Source organism: Populus trichocarpa, chromosome 6 (assembly GCF_000002775.5).
Source record: "Populus trichocarpa isolate Nisqually-1 chromosome 6, P.trichocarpa_v4.1, whole genome shotgun sequence".
In the NCBI taxonomy this organism is placed as follows: Eukaryota; Viridiplantae; Streptophyta; class Magnoliopsida; order Malpighiales; family Salicaceae; genus Populus; species Populus trichocarpa.
In genome coordinates, this window is record NC_037290.2 from 3096151 (window position 1) to 3115534 (window position 19384).

Sequence of the window (19384 nt, forward strand, 5' to 3'; positions counted from 1 at the left end):
ATTATTCTTAATTGGCTTTCCTACGTGGCAGCCCTTTGGTGGGCCCTCTTGCTCTTTTTCTCCGACATGGCAACATCTGATTAGCTCCAATGACACGGGTGAAGAAAAACCGTACCCCACCTGAAATGACCTTAATTTTCACACCGGTGGGTCCCGTACTTGAAACGTGGCAACATCTTATTAGGTCAATGACACCAAAGTGAAAACAACAGTGCTACGACTCTTATTATCTCTTCAACATTAACAAAATTGACAGCAAAAACAGAGAGAGAGCAGAGCAGAGCAATGGCAAGAAAGAGAGCTTCGGAACCAACAACAATAAAAACAACAAAAGAAGCAATTGTTACAAGCGACAAAGAAACCAAACCTCCTCCTCCTCCTCCTCGAGAAACAAGCAATGACCAACCAATTGCACCACCAAAAAAAGGATTCATTTTTAAGCTCTCTCTTTTACTTATAGCCCCATACTTTTACTTGCTCTTATTTCACTACCAGATCCAACATGACCTCATCAAACCTATTCTTATCAATGCTGGTCTTAGTCTTGCTGGGTTTTTTCTCACCGTTAAGTTGATTCCTGTGGCTTCTAAATATGTTTTGAAAAGGAACTTGTTTGGCTATGATATTAACAAGAAGGGTACTCCTCAAGGGACTGTTAAAGTGTGAGCCTTTATTCTTGGGTTTGTGTTTTTTTTTTTTTTTTTTTTTTATGACGTGAGTTTGTTTTAGATTTGTTGATAGAGGGTTTGGATTTTTGTAAATTTGTGATCTTTATATATATATATTGAGAAGGGGGGTTCGTCTCAGATTTCAATTTTGGTTGCTATATTATTTTTTGCCTGTTTTTTATTCATCATCATTGTTTATTTATTTATTTATTTCACTGGCTGATGAAGTTCTCATGAGTTGAAATTTAATTTTGGTATTGTGATTGTCAAACTGGAGTAAAAGTTAAGAGAATGGATTATTGGCATGTTAGTTCTAAAAGATATGATACTTAGACAATGATTGTGTATCTGTCCTTGCTAATCCGCTTAATCAGATTTTTCCACTTTCATGTTTTTGGCAGGCCTGAATCATTGGGTATTGTTGTCGCTGTAGTCTTCATGGTTTTGACTATAGTATTTCAGTTTTTAAACTTCGCGCCAGATTCCAATGTAAGAATCTTTGACAATCTTCTGTTGCAATTTTTTTACACCATGCTTATATCTTTACTGCAGATTCTGTGTTTTCATGTTTCTACCTGTATATCTTTGTTTACTTCCCCAGTATTTCTTCCATTTGGTGTTTTAATTTGTGAACATGCAGTGGCTTGTTGAGTACAATGCAGCACTAGCATCAATTTGCTTCATGACTCTACTCGGATTCATAGATGATGTCCTTGATGTTCCATGGAGAGTGTGAGTATTTCTTGTTAGCGTTTTGTTAAAAAGAAGCTTGATTAGATCCTCATGGCTGTTATTGTGTTCACTAAGAGCAGCAAATTATTGCTTCCGTCAATTGCTGCCCTTCCATTGCTGATGGCATACGCTGGACATACAACTATCATTATACCAAAGCCTCTTGTTCCATATATTGGGCTCAAGGTTTTGGACCTGGGTATGTTTTTTAATTCCAATAGTGTGAGATCATTGCTCTCACACACACACATGCTACTTTGCTAGGATTCATCCTCATCATGAACATCAATCTAATTTTAAAAACATACTCCTAATTTCATAGTAAACTTGAGACTTTTCATCATAGAACTTGAATTTCATTTTTCAGTTATATGAAAAGAAATAGAAAGCATTGTTTGAAAGAAAGTCGATAAAGCCTTACAAGTGGCTGGAGTTATACCAGCATGTGCTTAATGGTTTTTTCATTTTGTTTTTGACAGGATTTATATATAAGATTTACATGTGGTTTTTGGCAATTTTCTGCACAAATTGCATTAACATTCATGCTGGTATAAATGGCCTTGAAGCTGGTCAAACAGTTGTGATCGCATCTGCGGTAAGCATAGAGAGTTGTAGAACAACTGGATTCTGACTCTTTATGGATCTGACACAGCTTAACAATTTTATAGATTTTGATACATAACGTCATGCAAATTGGAGCATCTGCAGATCCTGAGTATCAACAGGCTCATGCATTCTCTGTGTATCTTGTCCAACCCTTACTGGCAACCTCTTTGGCTTTGCTTTCTTACAATTGGTATTAACATTTGATTCTATTTATCAAGTGATTTTCTTACTGTTCTTTCTGCGCAGCAAAGTAACATTTACTCTTTTATTTTTTCAGGTATCCTTCTTCAGTCTTTGTTGGAGATACTTATACATACTTTGCAGGGATGACGATGGCTGTTGTTGGGATTTTAGGCCATTTTAGGTGTGTCCTGTGCCTGTTCAACGTTCTGTTATTTTATTTCACAATATATGTATGGGGAGTTTTCTAATTCATTCAAGTCATCTCCATGCATGGGTTAAAACCTAGAACTTGGCATTTAGAGTTTTGACATGTGAACGTGATTGACTACCTGTGCAAGCTCTGGATGTTGTGAAATTAGCGTATTCCTTACTAAATATTTTTGAAATATAAGTTCAAACTAGATTTACTTGTCAGTATGTACATTAGAAAATACTTGTTGCTTTTCTTTACCTATTGTAACCACGCACTATTTTTCTCTTTCTCATTATGCAATCTCAATCAAATGATAGCTGATCAATTGTGCTATTAGGACATACATTGTCACATTTAAAGATCCCAGAGATCTGATATACTGGGTTTTTCTACAGTTACTTTGCATTTATCAATATGCCTATCCATAACCTCATAATTGATTTTTTTTCCCTCTTTTTTTGAACAGTGAAACGCTCCTGATTTTCTTTTTAGCACAAGTATTAAACTTCCTCCTGTCAGTTCCTCAGGTTTGATCTCATAACTCTTCTCCCCCAAGCTTTTAAACTCCAATTATCCACTAAGGCATCTAATTTGCGGTTCCACTTCAGCTTTTTGGCTTCAGGCATTGTCCAAGACATCGTCTACCTAGGTAGATTCTCTACCCTCGTTGCAAGTTTGTACCGAAGGGAATTTCATGGCCCTTCTTTTGTGAATCTTCTATGGATGTCTTAAATTACATTATTTTTTTTTCAGGTTCGATCCTCAAACAGGACTTCTTACAGGAACAAACGATGGGACACTTGTTAATTTTTACTTGAGAATGTTCGGCAGGAAGACAGAAAATTCACTTTGCGTGCATCTTCTTCTTGTTCAGGTGATTTATTTGTTTGTTAAATTTTATCTTTCTCCTTTTACTTGTGCACTTTGGGGAAGGGGCTTTTTGCCTTGTCGAGGGTTTGGACTTCACTATCCCATGCTTCTCACAATTTTGGGACCAGGGAGTGCCGCTGGCCCCAAGCAGGAGTTCCAAGCTTCTTGATAATGACACCTGACTGGAATACCCACATAAAAGAATATGTTTGTATGATACAGATAACCATCTCATTCAGCTAAAACTAGGAAAATGTGAACCAAGCTTTACAATTGATTCTTGAGTTTGGGTCTTCCATTTTGAAATAAGTTTGCTTCACTTGATTGTAAACAGGTAGGTTCCAAAGCAAACCAAATAGAAACCCAGTTGCATGAATAATTCAAGGCTAAATTATAATCTAATCCCCTTTAACTTCAACCCTATTAGAGATTTTACCCTCTGAACTAAACAATCCCTTATTTTTGGTGTTTAAACATTGCATTTTTTTAATGTGGCCCTTCCAGTTCTGCTATACAATAATTTTTGACATATATGTGTAAATTAATTTTTTTGTATAATTTTGTAGAAAAAGAATTAATAGAAGCCTCCTACTCTAGCTCACTCTTCATCTACCTCTATGTATTGTAAATAACCTCCAAATCAGACAAATAAGTTTACTTCATAATTCTCCACATCAAGCATCTTCACCATTTTATTTACTTTTCTTTATCACAAGCCCTTATCGTTACCACAACCTCAATCTCAATCTCAGCACCAACCATCTGTACCCCAAATACCTTCCTCTTGCTTTTCTGTAAATTGCAGCATGAATAGGCTGGTTTGTTATTGAAGATCAGGTGGGCATCGTTATTTGATGGGATAAAGAAATCATTGCAGCTTGTTGATATTGTTGATCTTGTTTGACTTGTATGACTTGTTTCTATAACTGTTGTAACATGTGAAATTTTTGTTGTTTCTGCTGTTGTACTTAATGTGGTTTTTTGTAGAAATTATAGATTCGGGAAAGAAACAGAGGTCTGAGTATCTTCATACCAGTTTTTTTCTATTTGTCTGCTGGTTACTGAAAATGCTGGAGAGAAATTAGGATTTCCCTAAAAAGCTTCTTAGTCTTATTTTTGTAAAAATATATTTATCTTTAAAATGTAGTATTGTGTCTTGCTAACCAAAACCTAGTTTCCCTAATGTCAAGGATGACATTCCAATATTAAATTAGTTTGACAAAAATCAGGGAATTTTCAGTTCATGAAGCAATCTCAAATAGAGTTGAAGTTCAAGGGGTTAAATTAGGTACACTTTGGCCTCACTTCAACTGTAATGATTTAGTAACTGCATTGACTTCCTGTCTTGATCTGATCAAGTTTTCAGCACGGATGTTTCTTGCAACATAGTTAGTCTTACTCAACTCATGTAATGATTGCCAGCACCTGTGTTCCGCATTGGCATGTGTGTTCTAATATCTTGCCTGTGGTAACAGGCACTCGGATGCTGCATATGTTTTGGGCTGAGGTATTTACTCACCGGTTGGTATAAATGAGGAACATGATCGAAGAAGCGATCTTCTGGTTGTATTCATTAACATGCCGAAGGTTTTTCTTACTGCATAGTTTTGTTGGATGATTTGGCATCACGCTCTAAAGGGAAATACTGGTCATCTGGGGAACGTGTTCCAATTCCAATGGAGGACAAGCACTTCAAGATGATGCCAGGATTTGTATAGAAAGAAGCATGATGTTTCACTGAGATTTGACTTTTAATGCAATTTTGGGGATCTTTACAGCGAAGAGACTTGATAAAGATAGAGAGTGTTGGCGCCCATTAGCTCGTGTCATCACTGAATTGTTTCGGAAGATTGATACACCTCTAGTTTCACCAACACCATGTGTTTTCTCTGTTTCTTTCCTTGGTATACCCTAGCTTTGAGAAAAAGATGGCTTTCATGTGTCAAAGCTCCGGCGAAACTAGCGTGCTAGTCCTCTTCCTCTCCAGTGAGAGGAGAGGAAAAGCCACCAACCATAAGCAATAACAGAAACTCATCAATATCATTCTTGCCCCACGACATATGATCTCATTTTCTTTCTGATTTTTCAGGAGAGACAAATTATGAACATAAACGAGCAAAAAGAATGAGAACAGAGTCTACAAGTATTAGTGATATTTCATTACAATGCAGGTTTACTAATAAAATGTTCGCTGCAAAATTTTGACTAGTAGCAAAAGTTCTACAAAAGAAGCGACCAAAATAGAAGAACCGACAGTAAATAAACTTCCTAACCCAAAATGGACATGTAAATCACATTTACTGGGTTCAAAAGTTGTGAAAAAAGGGAAGCAGAAACCCCATTTTGGTCACCATTTCAATCACATTTACTGCGAGGACAAGCTAAACAGAACTGCAACATAGTATGGATTCCTTACAAAATCATCAACATATTAGGAATAGCATCATGTATAAATGGAGACTTCAGCAGAACTGCACATTAAAGACATCTGATAGAAGAGAAATTTCACCTACAATAAGCATTTATCTCTCCGAAAGAAGGGGGGGGGAAAGAGTTTTATGAGGTTGGGTATTCTGCTCAAAGCAAAGTTAGAAATGCTCAATTCATAAAATAAGATTTGGCCAACAGTTTATCTTGTTTGCAACAGAGTCCAAAGCCAACTCATTCAACCTCCATAGCATCCTTTTCATTGCTTCTGCTGGACCACAGCTTGATGGTTCGGTCATGTGAGACAGTCGCAATTAGACGTCCATCTGCCACCAAGCAACAATGCTCACCCAATCAAAATGAAGCAAAGGGTAATTCATAAATTAGCAGAACAAAATGAGTTCTCCAGAGGAGCAATTAAATTAAACCTCGTTTCAAAGACAAATCAAAAAATGACCAGAAAAAACAAGCCCTTAACCTTTGGCGCACACAGACAAATGACACCTTATTTTATTTGAGCAAATGGCAGACCATTAATGAAAAGGAATATAGTTAATCCACGAAGCCATGACACAACAATTCATATAAGCAAAGTTTTTATGAAGATAACACTGAATCAAGTAACTAAGTATATGAACTGGATTAGTTTATTTTGAATTTTTTGGCTTTCCCTATCACAACTGTGAATTACAAAAAATAGAAGGCCATCGTACAGAAAATATCTCGGGATCAGATCCCACAACTGAATAAATAAAACACAACCATTAACAACTTTCAAGGTGTTCCAAACGAAACTCCATAAGCATTCTCAGTCAGTATGTATGATACCAGCAGATAACTGCCAAATAAAAGCAACTAGAATTCCAGTTTTTAGTTGCACAGAAGTTGTAAATGGAATTGACAGAACCCAAAGATTATTTAGGAAAAGAGAAACTGTCAAGAGAAAGGGGGGGAACAAAATTTGGCACAGAAAAAAAAAGTGGCAGATGATTTGAGGATGGACCAATGGTAACGGTTCATGGTGCAATCGTGGTAATATATTGACAATTAGCACATCAATTGTGGTTATTAAAATAAAGGTGAAGCAAACAAAAGATAAATAGTTCATGAGAAGTGGTTAAATGATCACAAATTTGGGCATATATGACTTATTTAAGTGGGGAAAATTACCTGCACTAATATCCAGAGATGTAACTTTGGCTTCGTGAGCTGATAATGTCTTGACATGCTTAAAATCTCGGCCAGACCAAACCTGTTAAACAGAAATTCAATACCTTCAGAATAAAATAAACAGAAATTCAATGCCTTCAGAATAAAATAAACAGAAATTCAATGCCTTCAGCTGTACAAAACAATCAAAATGGTCAGAAATAAACCAAACCTTAGCAGTCATGTCATATGATGATGTAACCAGATAGTATCCTTCTTGGGGCTCAAACTTTACTTGTGATACGAGATTTGAGTGTGCTGGTATGACATACAATGATTTTTTCTTCCTTAAATCCCATATCCGGCAAGTATTATCCTCTCCGCCAGTCGCTAAATGATAGCCATTGGGTGAAAAGCTGATCCCAAGAAGCTGAAAATGGTATGAAAGATAAATGAGGTCCATTTAACAACTATACTTTCCAAATAAACAAAAACAAGATTCCCGTGAGAAAAAGGAGAAAGATTCAGAAAGAGTCTCTCACCGGCTTGACATGGCCTTCGAATGCCATTATACTTCTCCCAGTACGTAGGTCCCAAACACGTGCTAGTGCATCCAATCCACAGGATGCTGCTAATGATCCATCATGATGGAAAGCTATTCCATAAATGCTCCGACTGTGACCTTCTTGAAGGAGCAGCTCCACACCAGAATCTATATCCCACAGTCTCCATGTCTTATCAAAGCTCGTGGTGCCCAAGTACTTCCCTGATGGATGGAAAGCAACACGAGCAAGACGGTCTAGATGACCTTCAAACTTCATCAGGAGAGAACCATCAGTGTTCCACAACCTTGCAGTTCGATCAGCGGAGGCAGTTGCCAAATGATTGTGCACAGGAGAGAAGGCAACATCAGTTGCACGTTCCATGTGTCCCTTTAAGTTAGAAACCTTTGTAACTTGAGGCACACTCCATATTTTAGCAACTCCACTTAAGGAACTGCATAAGCAGAATAAAGCAAGGAATCAGATTATGGAATGATCATGGTAATTAAGAACAGGAAAGGGATAGTTTACTTAACACAATACTCGCAAATGACTTTATTATGTGATTGGTACTGTCTATGTAAGAAAAATTGACCGTGCTGTCAGATGTGATCTGTCATGTTGTGAAAGAAGGGGGGAAATAACTGTTTACAAGCAAGCAAGAAAGAGAGTGGCAGCTAACAGAAATGGATTAAATCATAGAGAGAGAGAGAGAGAGAGACCAGGTAGCGAGCATTTCTCCGTCACAAGAGAAGGAACAGCCAGAGAGTGGCCGGTCATCTCCAAGCTCGCTGCAATTAAGACTCAAACTCTCCGCCTGATTCAGACTCCAATCAATCTCTGCATCTTCATCTTCATCTGGGTCATCTCTTTTTCTCCTTGCACGTTGAAGACGCAAAGCTGCCTTCGAAATGGAGTATTTAGCAATATCAATTCTAGCATCCAAGAGCTCTTTCGACCCTTCAGTGTAGAATGGATACTGAACAAATTCTTCCTCGGCATCTTCTGCTGCCGCAGTAGATGCAGCCTCCTCTTCCTCATGAACTTTCATCAACTTCTCCAATTGTCCTTCAGAATCCAACTTAGCCATAAGCATCCTCAACCTGTCCCGTCTCTCCATCTCTCGTTCTCCGAAAAGAGTTATAGGCTCACCAAGCCGGCGAAGACGAGTCCTAACTGCCATATCATTAGTAGGCACTGCCAAAGCAGCAGCACGCTTCTTCATCATAAACTCCTGCATTGCCTTTTGCTGCCGTTCTCTTACTAGTCTGCTGGCTTCCGAAATTTCATAACCCCCAGTTGACCCCGGGGTAGTCCCAGTGGGACTTAATTCCTCTTGGTCAGAATCTGAGTCACTAGTTCTCATCTCACCATTTTGCACCCCAGGTGGCCTAGTTGCAGGCGGTCGGATGGGGAGCGGTGCTAATGGGCGGGGAGGAACTATAGGTATTGGAGCGATAGAAGGCAAAACTGGTATTGAAGATGGGATTACCGGCGGAATGATTGGTGGAGTTGGTTGAATAGGACTAGAGTTATCAATCATCAGTTCATCATCAGGGACTACAGCAGAAGATTCTTCTGGTAAATTTGACAAAGCGGGATTTTCCTCTTCAGCTGCCATGACAACCTAAACAAGCAAGACCTTAACAATTAATAAATCTTATAAGAGAGTACTTAAAACCCATTAAAAAGTTTCGATCTAATAACTGAAATGAGGGTTCAAGTAAACAAACCAATGCACAGATATCCCAGAACAAACATATACCACCTAGATAATTTTATCATAAATTTAAAAGAAAAGGAAGCAAATCAAGCTGTTAATATGAATGTCAATGGTCTAACCTTGTTATAAATTGCATTAAATAAAGGGGGGGGGTAAAAACCGCTGACCAATAAACATTCTATTTCTTTTCTTTCTCGTTGGGGCATTTTAGCAAACAGGGGGCGTGCGTTCGTAAATGTTAAATAAAAATATCTATAGAACCCAGTTACCAAATCTTAAAATCTGTAGTTCCTTTTTACTCAGGACCAAACAGAAACCCCAGTATTCATTGCAAAAAGAAACGAGTAGCTAAATAACTAAGCAGAGAACCCCGCAATGAAAAACAAACATTAAAGAAAAAATAACTTTAAGACTCTGGTTCTGATTCTGGTGCTTAAAACTTAAGTTCTTCAATGTTAAAAGAGAAAAAAAGAGAATCGTAAAAGGAATTCACAAATTATAAATCAGTGTACCTGTGTGTGTATTGCTGGAGAAAATCGTCTTTCTAGGACAAGAGTAGACCTGGAGAACTTTGTCGAACCCTTTAAGTTTTAACTAAAACACTGTTATGGCGGGCTTCCAAAATTTCCTTTTTGGGCTTTAATATTCAGCATAAATATGGCCCATAGCAACTAAATTTCTTTAACGTCAGACTTGACCAAGTGTGTTTGTTAAAAATTAATTTTAAAAATATTTTTTATTTAAAATAATACTTTTTTATTTTTTAAAATTTTATTTTTAATATTAATGTATTAAAATAATTAAATAACACCAAAAATAATTAATATATTTGTAAGATGATTGAGAATATTTTTTTAATATATCTTTAAAATTATTATAAATAATGTAAGAAAAAAATATGATTTTAACCAAATTAATATCCATCAGTTCCAAAAAAAACTTGGCCGAGCCAAACTCGAGTTAATGGATCCTTAGATTATCAAATCAGATTTAATAACTAGGATGTGATGAGAGAGAAACCCAAGTTTTAACTCGGAGGATTATCGAATCAAATTTAATAACTTCTCGAGGATTCAGAGCCCGTTAAAACCCAGAAAAAGAAGAGAGATATATTAGTAATTTTTATTATGCTGGAGATTATGGTGTAAATGAGAGTTGTTTAGTTCAGTATGCTCTTCCGAAAAGAGTGCAGTGTCAGGATTGAATCCACTGGCTAAAACCTTATGCAACCTGCTGGTGTTTCCTAGGCAAGAAAAGCAGTATTGCGTTGCTTGGGGCAGCAGAAACAAATAGCAGGTGTGTTAAGGTATACGGCCTTGCTTTCACAATAATTGACGCGTATAAAACTTTATAATGATTCCTAGAAGCCATGTTAGGAGCAGCAAAGAAGAAAACTACTTTCAAATACAAGAATCATCATCAGGATAGCAGGACTACCTCCGTCTCAATAGAATCATCATCCTGATTCTGACCCTTGAATTGGGATTAGAATCCTCATTACATGCATAGAAATACATCTACTTGATATCATAACAAGAAAAAGTCTCACAGCATATTATGCCTCATGCTTCTTGAAGCAAACTACAAAACTGCAGCTTAAAATCCAACATGACAGTGCATTTGTCAGGTTGGTGTCATCCTATTATATTTACTACTAGTAGTATATGCTTCGACACACAACAAATAAAACAATAGGGGCACAAACCACGTAAGTTGTTTGTACTATATACTTCAATCAAATCCCTGCTTTCAGGCAGGTAATCCACAAGGATTCTTGGAGTTCCACTGTCTTGAACATGGTCTCTTCCAGAAGCAGCTGTCAATAAACCAAATTTACCCTCCTCCTCCCTCTTCCATGCCTCCACAATCCGCGATCTATTGGATATTCATCACCATGAAACCTGGAGGTTTTTATAACTTGACATTTGCCAACCAGTACCTTCCCTACTTTGGTTATACCCATCCAATGTTCCCCAGTCACCACCAGTTCCATCATTAACATTCTTCCCGTCATTGTTAACATCCCACTCATTGTTGCCCCAACCGAACGAATCATTCCAACAATCCCATCCATCATCGTTCATGGCTTCATTAGGATGAGTAACATTCCTTCCCCAGGGATTTTCATCACTAGTGACCTTATGGTTGAAATCCCAATGTCCAGGATCCAGTGCCGAATCAGGAACCTTTTGAAATTCCTCCTCAGCTCCTCCCCATCCAGCACACGAAAATGACTGATTCAAGAGGAGAGAACTGCCAATAATGACAACCTCCTCTCCTTTGGTAATCTCATCATGATCTTTCGGTTCCCGCTCCAAGTCTAAAAGCAATTCGGGGTCAACACTGGAGTTCCAATCAATTTCATCAATATAAATATCAGGATCAGGTAATGATATGTTGCAAGGTAGGCCATTAATCTCAGCCCAAAATCGGTTTTTAGCATTGTGAAATGCCTCTTCACCAGCAGAGTCATTCCACTTAACTACATTCTCATATAGATACATAAGTTTTTTGGTTTCCAGGAGCTTTCTCCATGGAATTGAACCAACTGAATAGCAGAATCTCTTTTCCCATGAAGGTACAGTTGGCTGCCAACTACCTGAAAACAAAAGGCAAAAATATAAGATAAACTATTCATATACAACAAAAAAAAATCGATGTTTCAAGGACAATGAGGAGAACAAGTTTCGAAAAGAGGAACAACAGAGTGAATAGAAAGCATGTACAATGTAAGAATCATTGCAGAGAACAGGTAATGCCCAGGATATTTACAGAAAAAAGCACTAGAAAAGGACAGAAAGGATATCTAGACAACAAAAAAAAATAATAGACAAATACGACACAAATCTTGTAAAAATCTAAATAGAAACACTTCAGACGTTCATTCTTTTTCTGCCATAATTTCTATTTTGTGCTTTTTGTATGCAATCTGCATACATTTTTCAGAAAGAATTCCCAAATATATTTTAACACTTTCAAATTGATCAGTTTCTTGTCTGTACATGTCTGGTAGGAAACTTCAGGACTTGAACGAATTCTCAGAAATAGTTCATAAAGAGAACTGCTGTGTACCTAAATCGACATCCACTGCTAAAAACAGACCAGACCAACAGAAATTTAACAAAAAAATAATTGCATATTTTATAAAGTGAAACACTTGAACACTACAAACAGAAACTGCACACATCACCAAGCACCTTGCCCTAACAAGAAGCGCCGACATCTAGAAAACAATAACCAGTTCTAAACAATTAAAGTGTATGAAACAATGATGCAAAACCACGAAGGGGAAAAAAGAACCAACCCCAACATGTCACGACCCCAACAGAAAGATACCTTTTTTTGCCGAAAAAACAACAAAAAATAACCCTTCAGGAAGAGCAATAACACCAAAACAGAGGCTGCCACGACAAAATCCAACAAGAAACTACCCTCTTGAAAGAAATAAGGTAATGTTTAAAGGAAATCACAAAGTAACTCCTGGTACATGGCCTTAAAAAAAATCAAAGGAAGAGAACTCCACATACCATGATGAGGAGGTTTTCTAGAACGTGATCTTGTCGTTCTTTGAACTTCTTGATGTTGATAAATTTCACCCCTGTGTCTCCTCCTATTATTCATACTCAAAAAAATCCAATAAACACAAAAGGGTCCTCCAGAAACCAAAAAAAGACACTGTTTCTTGTTTCAAGCAAGGAGAACACAGAGAAAGATCAAAACTTTTTAAATGAGAACAAAAGGTGGGTATTGTTAATTTTTTATTAGACACTTGATTGATCAAGGAATAAATTTTGGTGGCTGAAGAAGTATAAAAGAATTTGAGAGAGCGATGGTAGTGGTGATCACACCCCACGAGAAGAAAAGTTTTGTTTATAAAATAGTGAAAGTCCCAGGTATTTGATTTTGTCTTGAGTATTTATAGCCCCTGTTCTTTGCTTAAATTACTAGTTTATCAAATTCTTGCTCTGCAAGGACTAGGTCACTTTAACGTGTGGGTTTTCGCGATGCTGTACTTTTATAAAAAACAATTGCTTTTTATATTATTTTATTGTAATAATATTTAAAAAAAATTAAAAAAATAAAAAATATTAAAAAATAAATTTTTATCATTTTACGATCATCCTTCAATCTCACGCCCGTCCAATTAAATGCCTTGCCTTGCTTCGGGTGCAAGTTTGGGTTGGAAAGGAATTCTTGGTGTTTTATTTCTCCAAAATTGAGATTTAAAATAAAATAATAAGTTTTTAGATGTATAGTTATCATACCCAACCTGAAGTTGATCCCATCAAGAAGTTAGATCCTAGGTTACACTGTTTAAATCAACTTGAAAAAATTTAAAAATATTTAAAATTTTAATATTTCATATGAAAAAAAATAAGATACAATCCATGTGAATATAGGTCATACATGTTATAAACAATAAAATTTAAAAGATTATTTCAAAAGGTTTTGTATTCCACATTGAAAAAATATTATTTAGTATGTTATTTTTTTAAGTTGAAATATTTAAACCAAAAATATTTTTTATTACATAATTTTTTTCATGTGAATATAGAGTATATATATTAAAAGACTTTAAATCTCACATTGAAAAAATAATTTTTTTTTATGAACATAGAATATTAGAATATATATATATATATATATATATATATATAGTAAAAGGCTTTAAATCCCACATTTAAAAAATAAAATATTTTTCTAATATTTATATAGTGAACTTTGAAAATGATTAATAACTAACTAAAAAATATAAAAAAAATAGGGGTTTCTGGTTATGAGAAAAAACATACTTGAAAAAAAAAACCGGATCTCAACCAGGTTTTTCCGTGTTGTCCAGGTCATAGATCAACCTGGCAGGTTAACCGGGTTTCACTGGGTTTTTGTTTATCCTGGTCTTCTGTCTTATCCAGATCGGTGCAGCTATCAAGTCTACCGGATTTTGAATTGACCCTTTAGACCGGTTCAGATTTAATAGTTTGGAACTTTGGATGTTGTTGAAAGCAAACATGGAAAGTTCCTGAACATCTTAATTGATTTTTTCCCCTCAAGGTTTAGTGGTTTTTTTATATATCTTATATTTTTCTCAATAATATAAAGGTGAGTATGGATGATTTGTATAACATGACAATAAAAACAATTAATTTGAAAGAATGAAAGCTTTAAAATATTTTTAGACCAATTTATTTGTTAATTAATACTAAGTAATTCTTCCAATGATTTTAAAAACACACTATTTATATTGAAGTAGCATGTTTATAAAACAATAAATTTTTTCAAGGTAAAGATGGCCCCAAAATATAAATCCAGGAAGATATATAATAAATTTTACTCATTCAACAATATTCTCTTTATTTTACTATTTCCTGGTTGAATTAATCCAAAATCATTTAAGTATCTTTTATTTTTTGTGTTTGAAATTGTGTTTTAAAAATATATTTATTTTAAAAAACATCAAATTGAATATTTTTTAATATTTCCCTGGTTTTAATGAGATGATGCTAAAAATTAAAAAAATTATTTTAATATATTTTTAAATAAAAAACATTTTCATCACAATATCAATCATACACTTGAAATGTACAAAATTTTGTCAACTAAATTAACCAACGTGCTCTAGTTTATCCTATTAATTTTGGTACCACTCGCAATTATTCAAAAAGAACAAATTGATCAATAGTCTCAAGTATAATATTTTTTTCAAATCAGTCTAATAATTAATCGAAACTATTTTTTAATATGATCATAAAAACACATCCTACATTGATTTGACGTATCCCAGTAAAATTTAATGTTTTAGATATGCATATGAAAAGAAAAAAAAAAGAGTTTTGTTAGAGTGTAGCTTCTCTTGGATTTAAAAATATTTGATTATTAAAAATTTATATAGATCCTGCTAAAAAATCTTGATTATAAAAAGAATTATAGTTTATAAATTTATTTTTTCAGAAAAACTATAAAAATGCTGGTGATGACGGAAACTTTGCATCTCGTGGGTAGATGAAGCTCGTGATTCGTAGCACGCAGAACATTGCCGTGAAAAAAGAGAATTGTCAGGCTATCTGCTCGGTGTGTGCGTGCGGTGTTGATCTGTCCCCGCACGTCTCCAAAATTCCATCTGCCCATTTCAATTTTATCAGCAGAGATGGAGTCTGGTTGTTTGGGTATTTTACCATTCTAAATATTGTGTGATAAAAATATTAATAAATTGTCACTGGTTAGGAAAATACCGTGATTTGGTATTAGTAAATCGTTGTTGAAAATAGTGATTATTTACTTAAAATTTAAGAGTAAAATTAATTAACATGTACAAAAAATCGATATATAATTATACAAAGAATTAATAATTAGAAATTCAAGATTTTATTCTCATAAAATAAAATATGAGATAAAATAATGTGGTATGAGAGAGAAACACGGAAAGAAAATGAATATAAAAAAAAATGGATCATAAAAATATTTATAGGATTTATTTTTTACACACCCGTTACCGTATAAGACATGTGTATTTGATTTAGAATCAAAGTTATGTTCAAATCGTCTTATTTTATAAATATTTTTTTAATTTATTTTATTTTTCCAGAACTTTTACTAAATTATATAATTTTTCGAAAAAAATCCCTTGTTATTGCATTTGCATTTGTTACTTTTACCTGGCTGGCAGAAAACTGTATCTTTTTTTAATGTTCTTAAGATAATGTATTATTATAAGTCATAGTTGTCAGGTCCTACAAAAGTTTTGAATTAATTCACCGGTCGTTAAGTCAATATAGGTTGTTTTTTTTAATAAAAAAATCCACCGTTTTAATTATTATTTTTTAAATTACTTAATTTTAACTTTGTTACATTTGAAAGTGTTACACAGAATATATTTTAGTGAATATTTGGAAGTGCAGTATTTTATATTTTTGTTTACGTTTTAAAAATATATTTTATTTTAAAAAATACTTAATTGATTTTTTTAATATTTTTAAATGATTTTGAAGTGTTAATACTAAAAATAAAAAATAACATAAAAATTACTATAATATATTTTTAAAAAATATAATACATCATAATAGTAAATATTTTAAAAAACCATGGTGGAGGTTTTATTTTTTGCGTGAGATCACGCGCTTGAAGAAGCAGTGTTAGAAAAATCGAAAGCTATAACGCCTTCGTAAGTATCAGTCGGCAGCAAAGGGGTAAGCTTCTTAATTTTCTGTCTGTAGGGACTAATCGACTTAGAGCCAGGTTGATAGTTTGGTTGCGGGTGCTTTTTAAATAATTTTTTATGTTAAAATGCATGTCAATGATTTTTTTCATTTTTTAAAAATTATTTTTAATATCATCACATCAAAACAATCTAAAACATACAAATCATATTAAATTTTAATAAATAAATAAAAAATTAAATTTTTTAAGAACACAATCACAGCAGCGTTACCAAACGTTCCCAACCCCCTCCAATATAAAGCACGTTTCCCACTTTTTTCTGTCAGATCGAAACCTGATAGTGAGAGATCTTCTGGAACCTGCGGTTCCTATCCTAGGAACATACAAAGCAAATTATTGTAATTGACTAACATACCCTTACAAATTTTTCATATGCAGATATGCTTGTAGCATTTGTCTCTGTCAATGATACAAAACAGTCATTTTCCATCATTAGCAAGTTTCTTGTTAGGTTGCGTTTTGGTGACAGCTGTCTGTGTTTTTTGTTGCAGATATATCGAAGTAGTGTTTTTTTTACTTTTTAAAATTTATTATTTATATTAATATTAAAAAAATATTTTTCCACAGTAAAAACATGCACCATCATGGACATAAACGGGTTAGGAAGTATGATTGTGGTTATTTTTCAAAATGTTTTTTACTCTTAAATGTATTTCTTGTTTTTTTTCTTAAAAAAAAATTATTTTTAACATCAGCGTATCAAAATGATATAAAAACATAAAAAAAATATTAATTTGAAATAAAGAAAAAAATAAAAAAAATTTAATTCTTTTTAAAAACACTTTTGAAACGCAAAAACAAACAGAATCGTAACCTATAGTATACAATAATTAAAAGCTCAAGAGCTTCATTTCATGGCTTCTAGCTTTTATTTTCTAAGATAATTTTTAAAATATTATTTGGAATTTTAATAAAAATCCCAAAAGCCTTAAAAAAAATACAAGAACACCATTTTATTAATCTTGTTAAATGTGTGGTTGATATTATAATTGAATATATTTCTCAGCAAAAAAAACTATCAAAATAACATTTTTCATGTTTAATTATTGAAAAAAAATTAAAAATAAGTTTTTGATTTTTTTTTAGTTGAAAAACATGTCAAATATCATTAAAAACATTTAAATAATAGAACCTAAATGTATTTGGTGGAACAAATTTTATTATTTATGCTTGTATTAAAGAAAAAAACACTCAATTTATATTATTTTGTGCTTGAATTTACGAAAAGGTTACTGGGAAAATAGATTTTCTTTATTGTAGATGAGCATCTTAGGCTAGAACAAAGAGGAACTTGATAGCACCCAGATTCGTGGTCTAGCGGTTCTAACAGGGAATTTTCTGTCTCTGCACTCTAGCTTCGAATCTTTGTGTGCACGCCAGTCATCCCCGCGGTGTCTTGCCTATCTACTGGGCTTGCAAGATGTTCAGTGGGTCCGGGGATTAGTCGTGGTGCATGTAAGCTGGTCCGGATACCCCAGGTTATAAAAAAAAATAAAAATAATAAAGAGGAACTTGATATGATCAAGCTAGCCAAATATATGCCATAACATTTTTAAATAGAGAAAGAAATAAGTGCAGAAATTCAAAGAGGAAGATTCAACATTGGTCTGCGTGTATTAAAAAAATTGATGATAAAATACACACCAAGGAATGGTTTTGTCCTTGGAGCTTTGGACATATATCACCACTTGTATCTCTCAATCGTACCTGCTCAACCATGCGAGGTCTCCATAAATTTTTCCTGTTTTACATGAACAGGCTAAATTTGTACAATATTTTCATGAAAGAAAATTGAATCACGAGACTTTTATAGGATGACAATGACAATATATTCACTCACCTCCACTTGTGATCGACAACAAGCAATTATATCTCGTGTTTTTATCGTTTTATTTACCTCCATGTAACTAATGAATATCTCACACTAAAATGGGCAGTAAGATATTCATGTACAGGATGGAATAATAATTCACTAGTCTAGGTGTTTTTAATTAAAAATATTTAACGTGTAAATTTAATAAGTGTAGATTAGGGTGTGTTCGGGAAACCGCGTTGCCAAAAAATTTAATTTTTTTTATTAAAATAAAATTTTTTTATGTTTTCCGATTGTTTTGATGTGCTGATTTCAAAAATAATTTTTAAAATATAAAAAAATTATTTTAATGTATTTCTAGGTATAAAATACTTTGAATTGCCACAGCTACCATAATCTCAAATATATCTTAATATAGACATAAACTCTCCATGACATAAACATCTTCACAACATTGAATTATGTAATGGAAATAGCTAGGTTATTTATTTGGTTTTAGCTATTCAAATTATTGTTTTGAAATTCGATTCGATCTGACAAGCTAATTATCCATGATCCTAGTAATGAGAGGTATAAGTTGGGTCATGTTTCAATAAAAATAAAATTAACTTGATGTGATGCAATCTATAAAATTTAGATTGCGAGATTTAGATTGGCTTGCAACGTGATTAATTAAGAAAAAAATCCAGTCAAAACTCATTAATGTTTTTCCTCAAATATTTTTAATAAAATAATATCATTTTTATTTTTTAATAGAATTAAAAAACTGGTTGATACGAATCAAATCGTCTAATTTACAAACTACGATTGAGATGTGTTGTTGGGAGGCAATTAATTCACAATTGCAAACTATAATTAAAAGGCGTGGGGAAAGCACTGTAGCTTCCCCACGCCTTTTATTTTCATTCACTTATATATTATAATAATAATAATAATTAACAATATACTAAAAGGCGTGGGAAAGCACCGTAGCTTCCCCACGCCTTTTATTTTCATTCACTTATATATTATAATAATAATATTATTATTATTATTATTATTATATTATAATTATAAACTGCTATTTTTTTTTTGTCGTTATTTTCCCTTTTTTGTGTGTGTATTTTTCTTTTAATAAATTTGTTTTGTTTAATTTAGTTTGTTAATGATAAATTTTATTTTATTTAGTTATCAGACTTTCATGACACGAATCCCGAATTTGACGGGTCAACCTGATTTGACGAGTTAACCCGAAATTTTTTTCTACTCTTTTTAATTAATTTT

At 33.6% G+C, this 19384-nt stretch overlaps 3 protein-coding genes across 4 annotated transcripts; 1 reads left to right on the forward strand and 2 right to left on the reverse strand.

Moving 5' to 3' along the window:
• The first annotated feature begins 51 nt into the window (after positions 1-51).
• LOC7496109 (uncharacterized) lies at positions 52-5306 on the forward strand. Its single transcript, XM_002307970.4, has 11 exons — positions 52-662; positions 1070-1157; positions 1309-1400; positions 1481-1599; positions 1880-1995; positions 2069-2196; positions 2284-2370; positions 2849-2909; positions 2991-3031; positions 3136-3256; positions 4728-5306. Exons 1-11 carry the CDS (start codon positions 286-288, stop codon positions 4785-4787), a joined length of 1290 nt encoding a protein of 429 aa, XP_002308006.2. The 5' UTR covers positions 52-285; the 3' UTR covers positions 4788-5306.
• An 84-nt stretch (positions 5307-5390) lies between these two features.
• LOC7496110 (U4/U6 small nuclear ribonucleoprotein PRP4-like protein) lies at positions 5391-9755 on the reverse strand. 2 transcript variants are annotated; one of them, XM_002308883.4, is made up of 6 exons: positions 9606-9755; positions 8093-8997; positions 7371-7824; positions 7061-7258; positions 6850-6931; positions 5391-6005 (listed from the first exon to the last, which is right to left on the reverse strand). In XM_002308883.4, exons 2-6 carry the CDS (start codon positions 8989-8991, stop codon positions 5914-5916), a joined length of 1725 nt encoding a protein of 574 aa, XP_002308919.4. In that variant the 5' UTR covers positions 8992-8997; positions 9606-9755; the 3' UTR covers positions 5391-5913. The 2 variants fall into 2 exon arrangements, with proteins under 2 accessions (XP_002308919.4, XP_024459467.2); XM_024603699.2 differs by lacking the exon at positions 9606-9755 and adding an exon at positions 9213-9571.
• A 782-nt stretch (positions 9756-10537) lies between these two features.
• On the reverse strand, positions 10538-12986 carry LOC7473593 (uncharacterized). The gene is made up of 2 exons (XM_002308884.4): positions 12621-12986; positions 10538-11692 (listed from the first exon to the last, which is right to left on the reverse strand). The coding sequence occupies exons 1-2, from the start codon at positions 12712-12714 to the stop codon at positions 10983-10985; spliced, it is 804 nt and encodes a 267-aa protein (XP_002308920.2). The 5' UTR covers positions 12715-12986; the 3' UTR covers positions 10538-10982.
• Between the last annotated feature and the right edge of the window lie 6398 nt (positions 12987-19384).

Coding starts and splice junctions, on each gene's coding strand:
- LOC7473593 (XM_002308884.4), bottom strand. CDS start 12,714: ATGAATAATAGGAGGAGACACAGGGGTGAAATTTATCAACATCAAGAA. Junction 11,693..12,620: donor TAGAAAACCTCCTCATCATG/GTATGTGGAGTT, acceptor TTTTGTTTTCAG/GTAGTTGGCAGCCAACTGTA.
- LOC7496109 (XM_002307970.4), top strand. CDS start 286: ATGGCAAGAAAGAGAGCTTCGGAACCAACAACAATAAAAACAACAAAA. Junction 663..1,069: donor CCTCAAGGGACTGTTAAAGT/GTGAGCCTTTAT, acceptor TGTTTTTGGCAG/GCCTGAATCATTGGGTATTG. Junction 2,371..2,848: donor GGGATTTTAGGCCATTTTAG/GTGTGTCCTGTG, acceptor TTTTTTGAACAG/TGAAACGCTCCTGATTTTCT.
- LOC7496110 (XM_024603699.2), bottom strand. CDS start 9,299: ATGCCCCAACGAGAAAGAAAAGAAATAGAATGTTTATTGGTCAGCGGT. Junction 7,259..7,370: donor TCGAAGGCCATGTCAAGCCG/GTGAGAGACTCT, acceptor TACCATTTTCAG/CTTCTTGGGATCAGCTTTTC. Junction 6,006..6,849: donor ATCTCTGGATATTAGTGCAG/GTAATTTTCCCC, acceptor GCTTGGTGGCAG/ATGGACGTCTAATTGCGACT.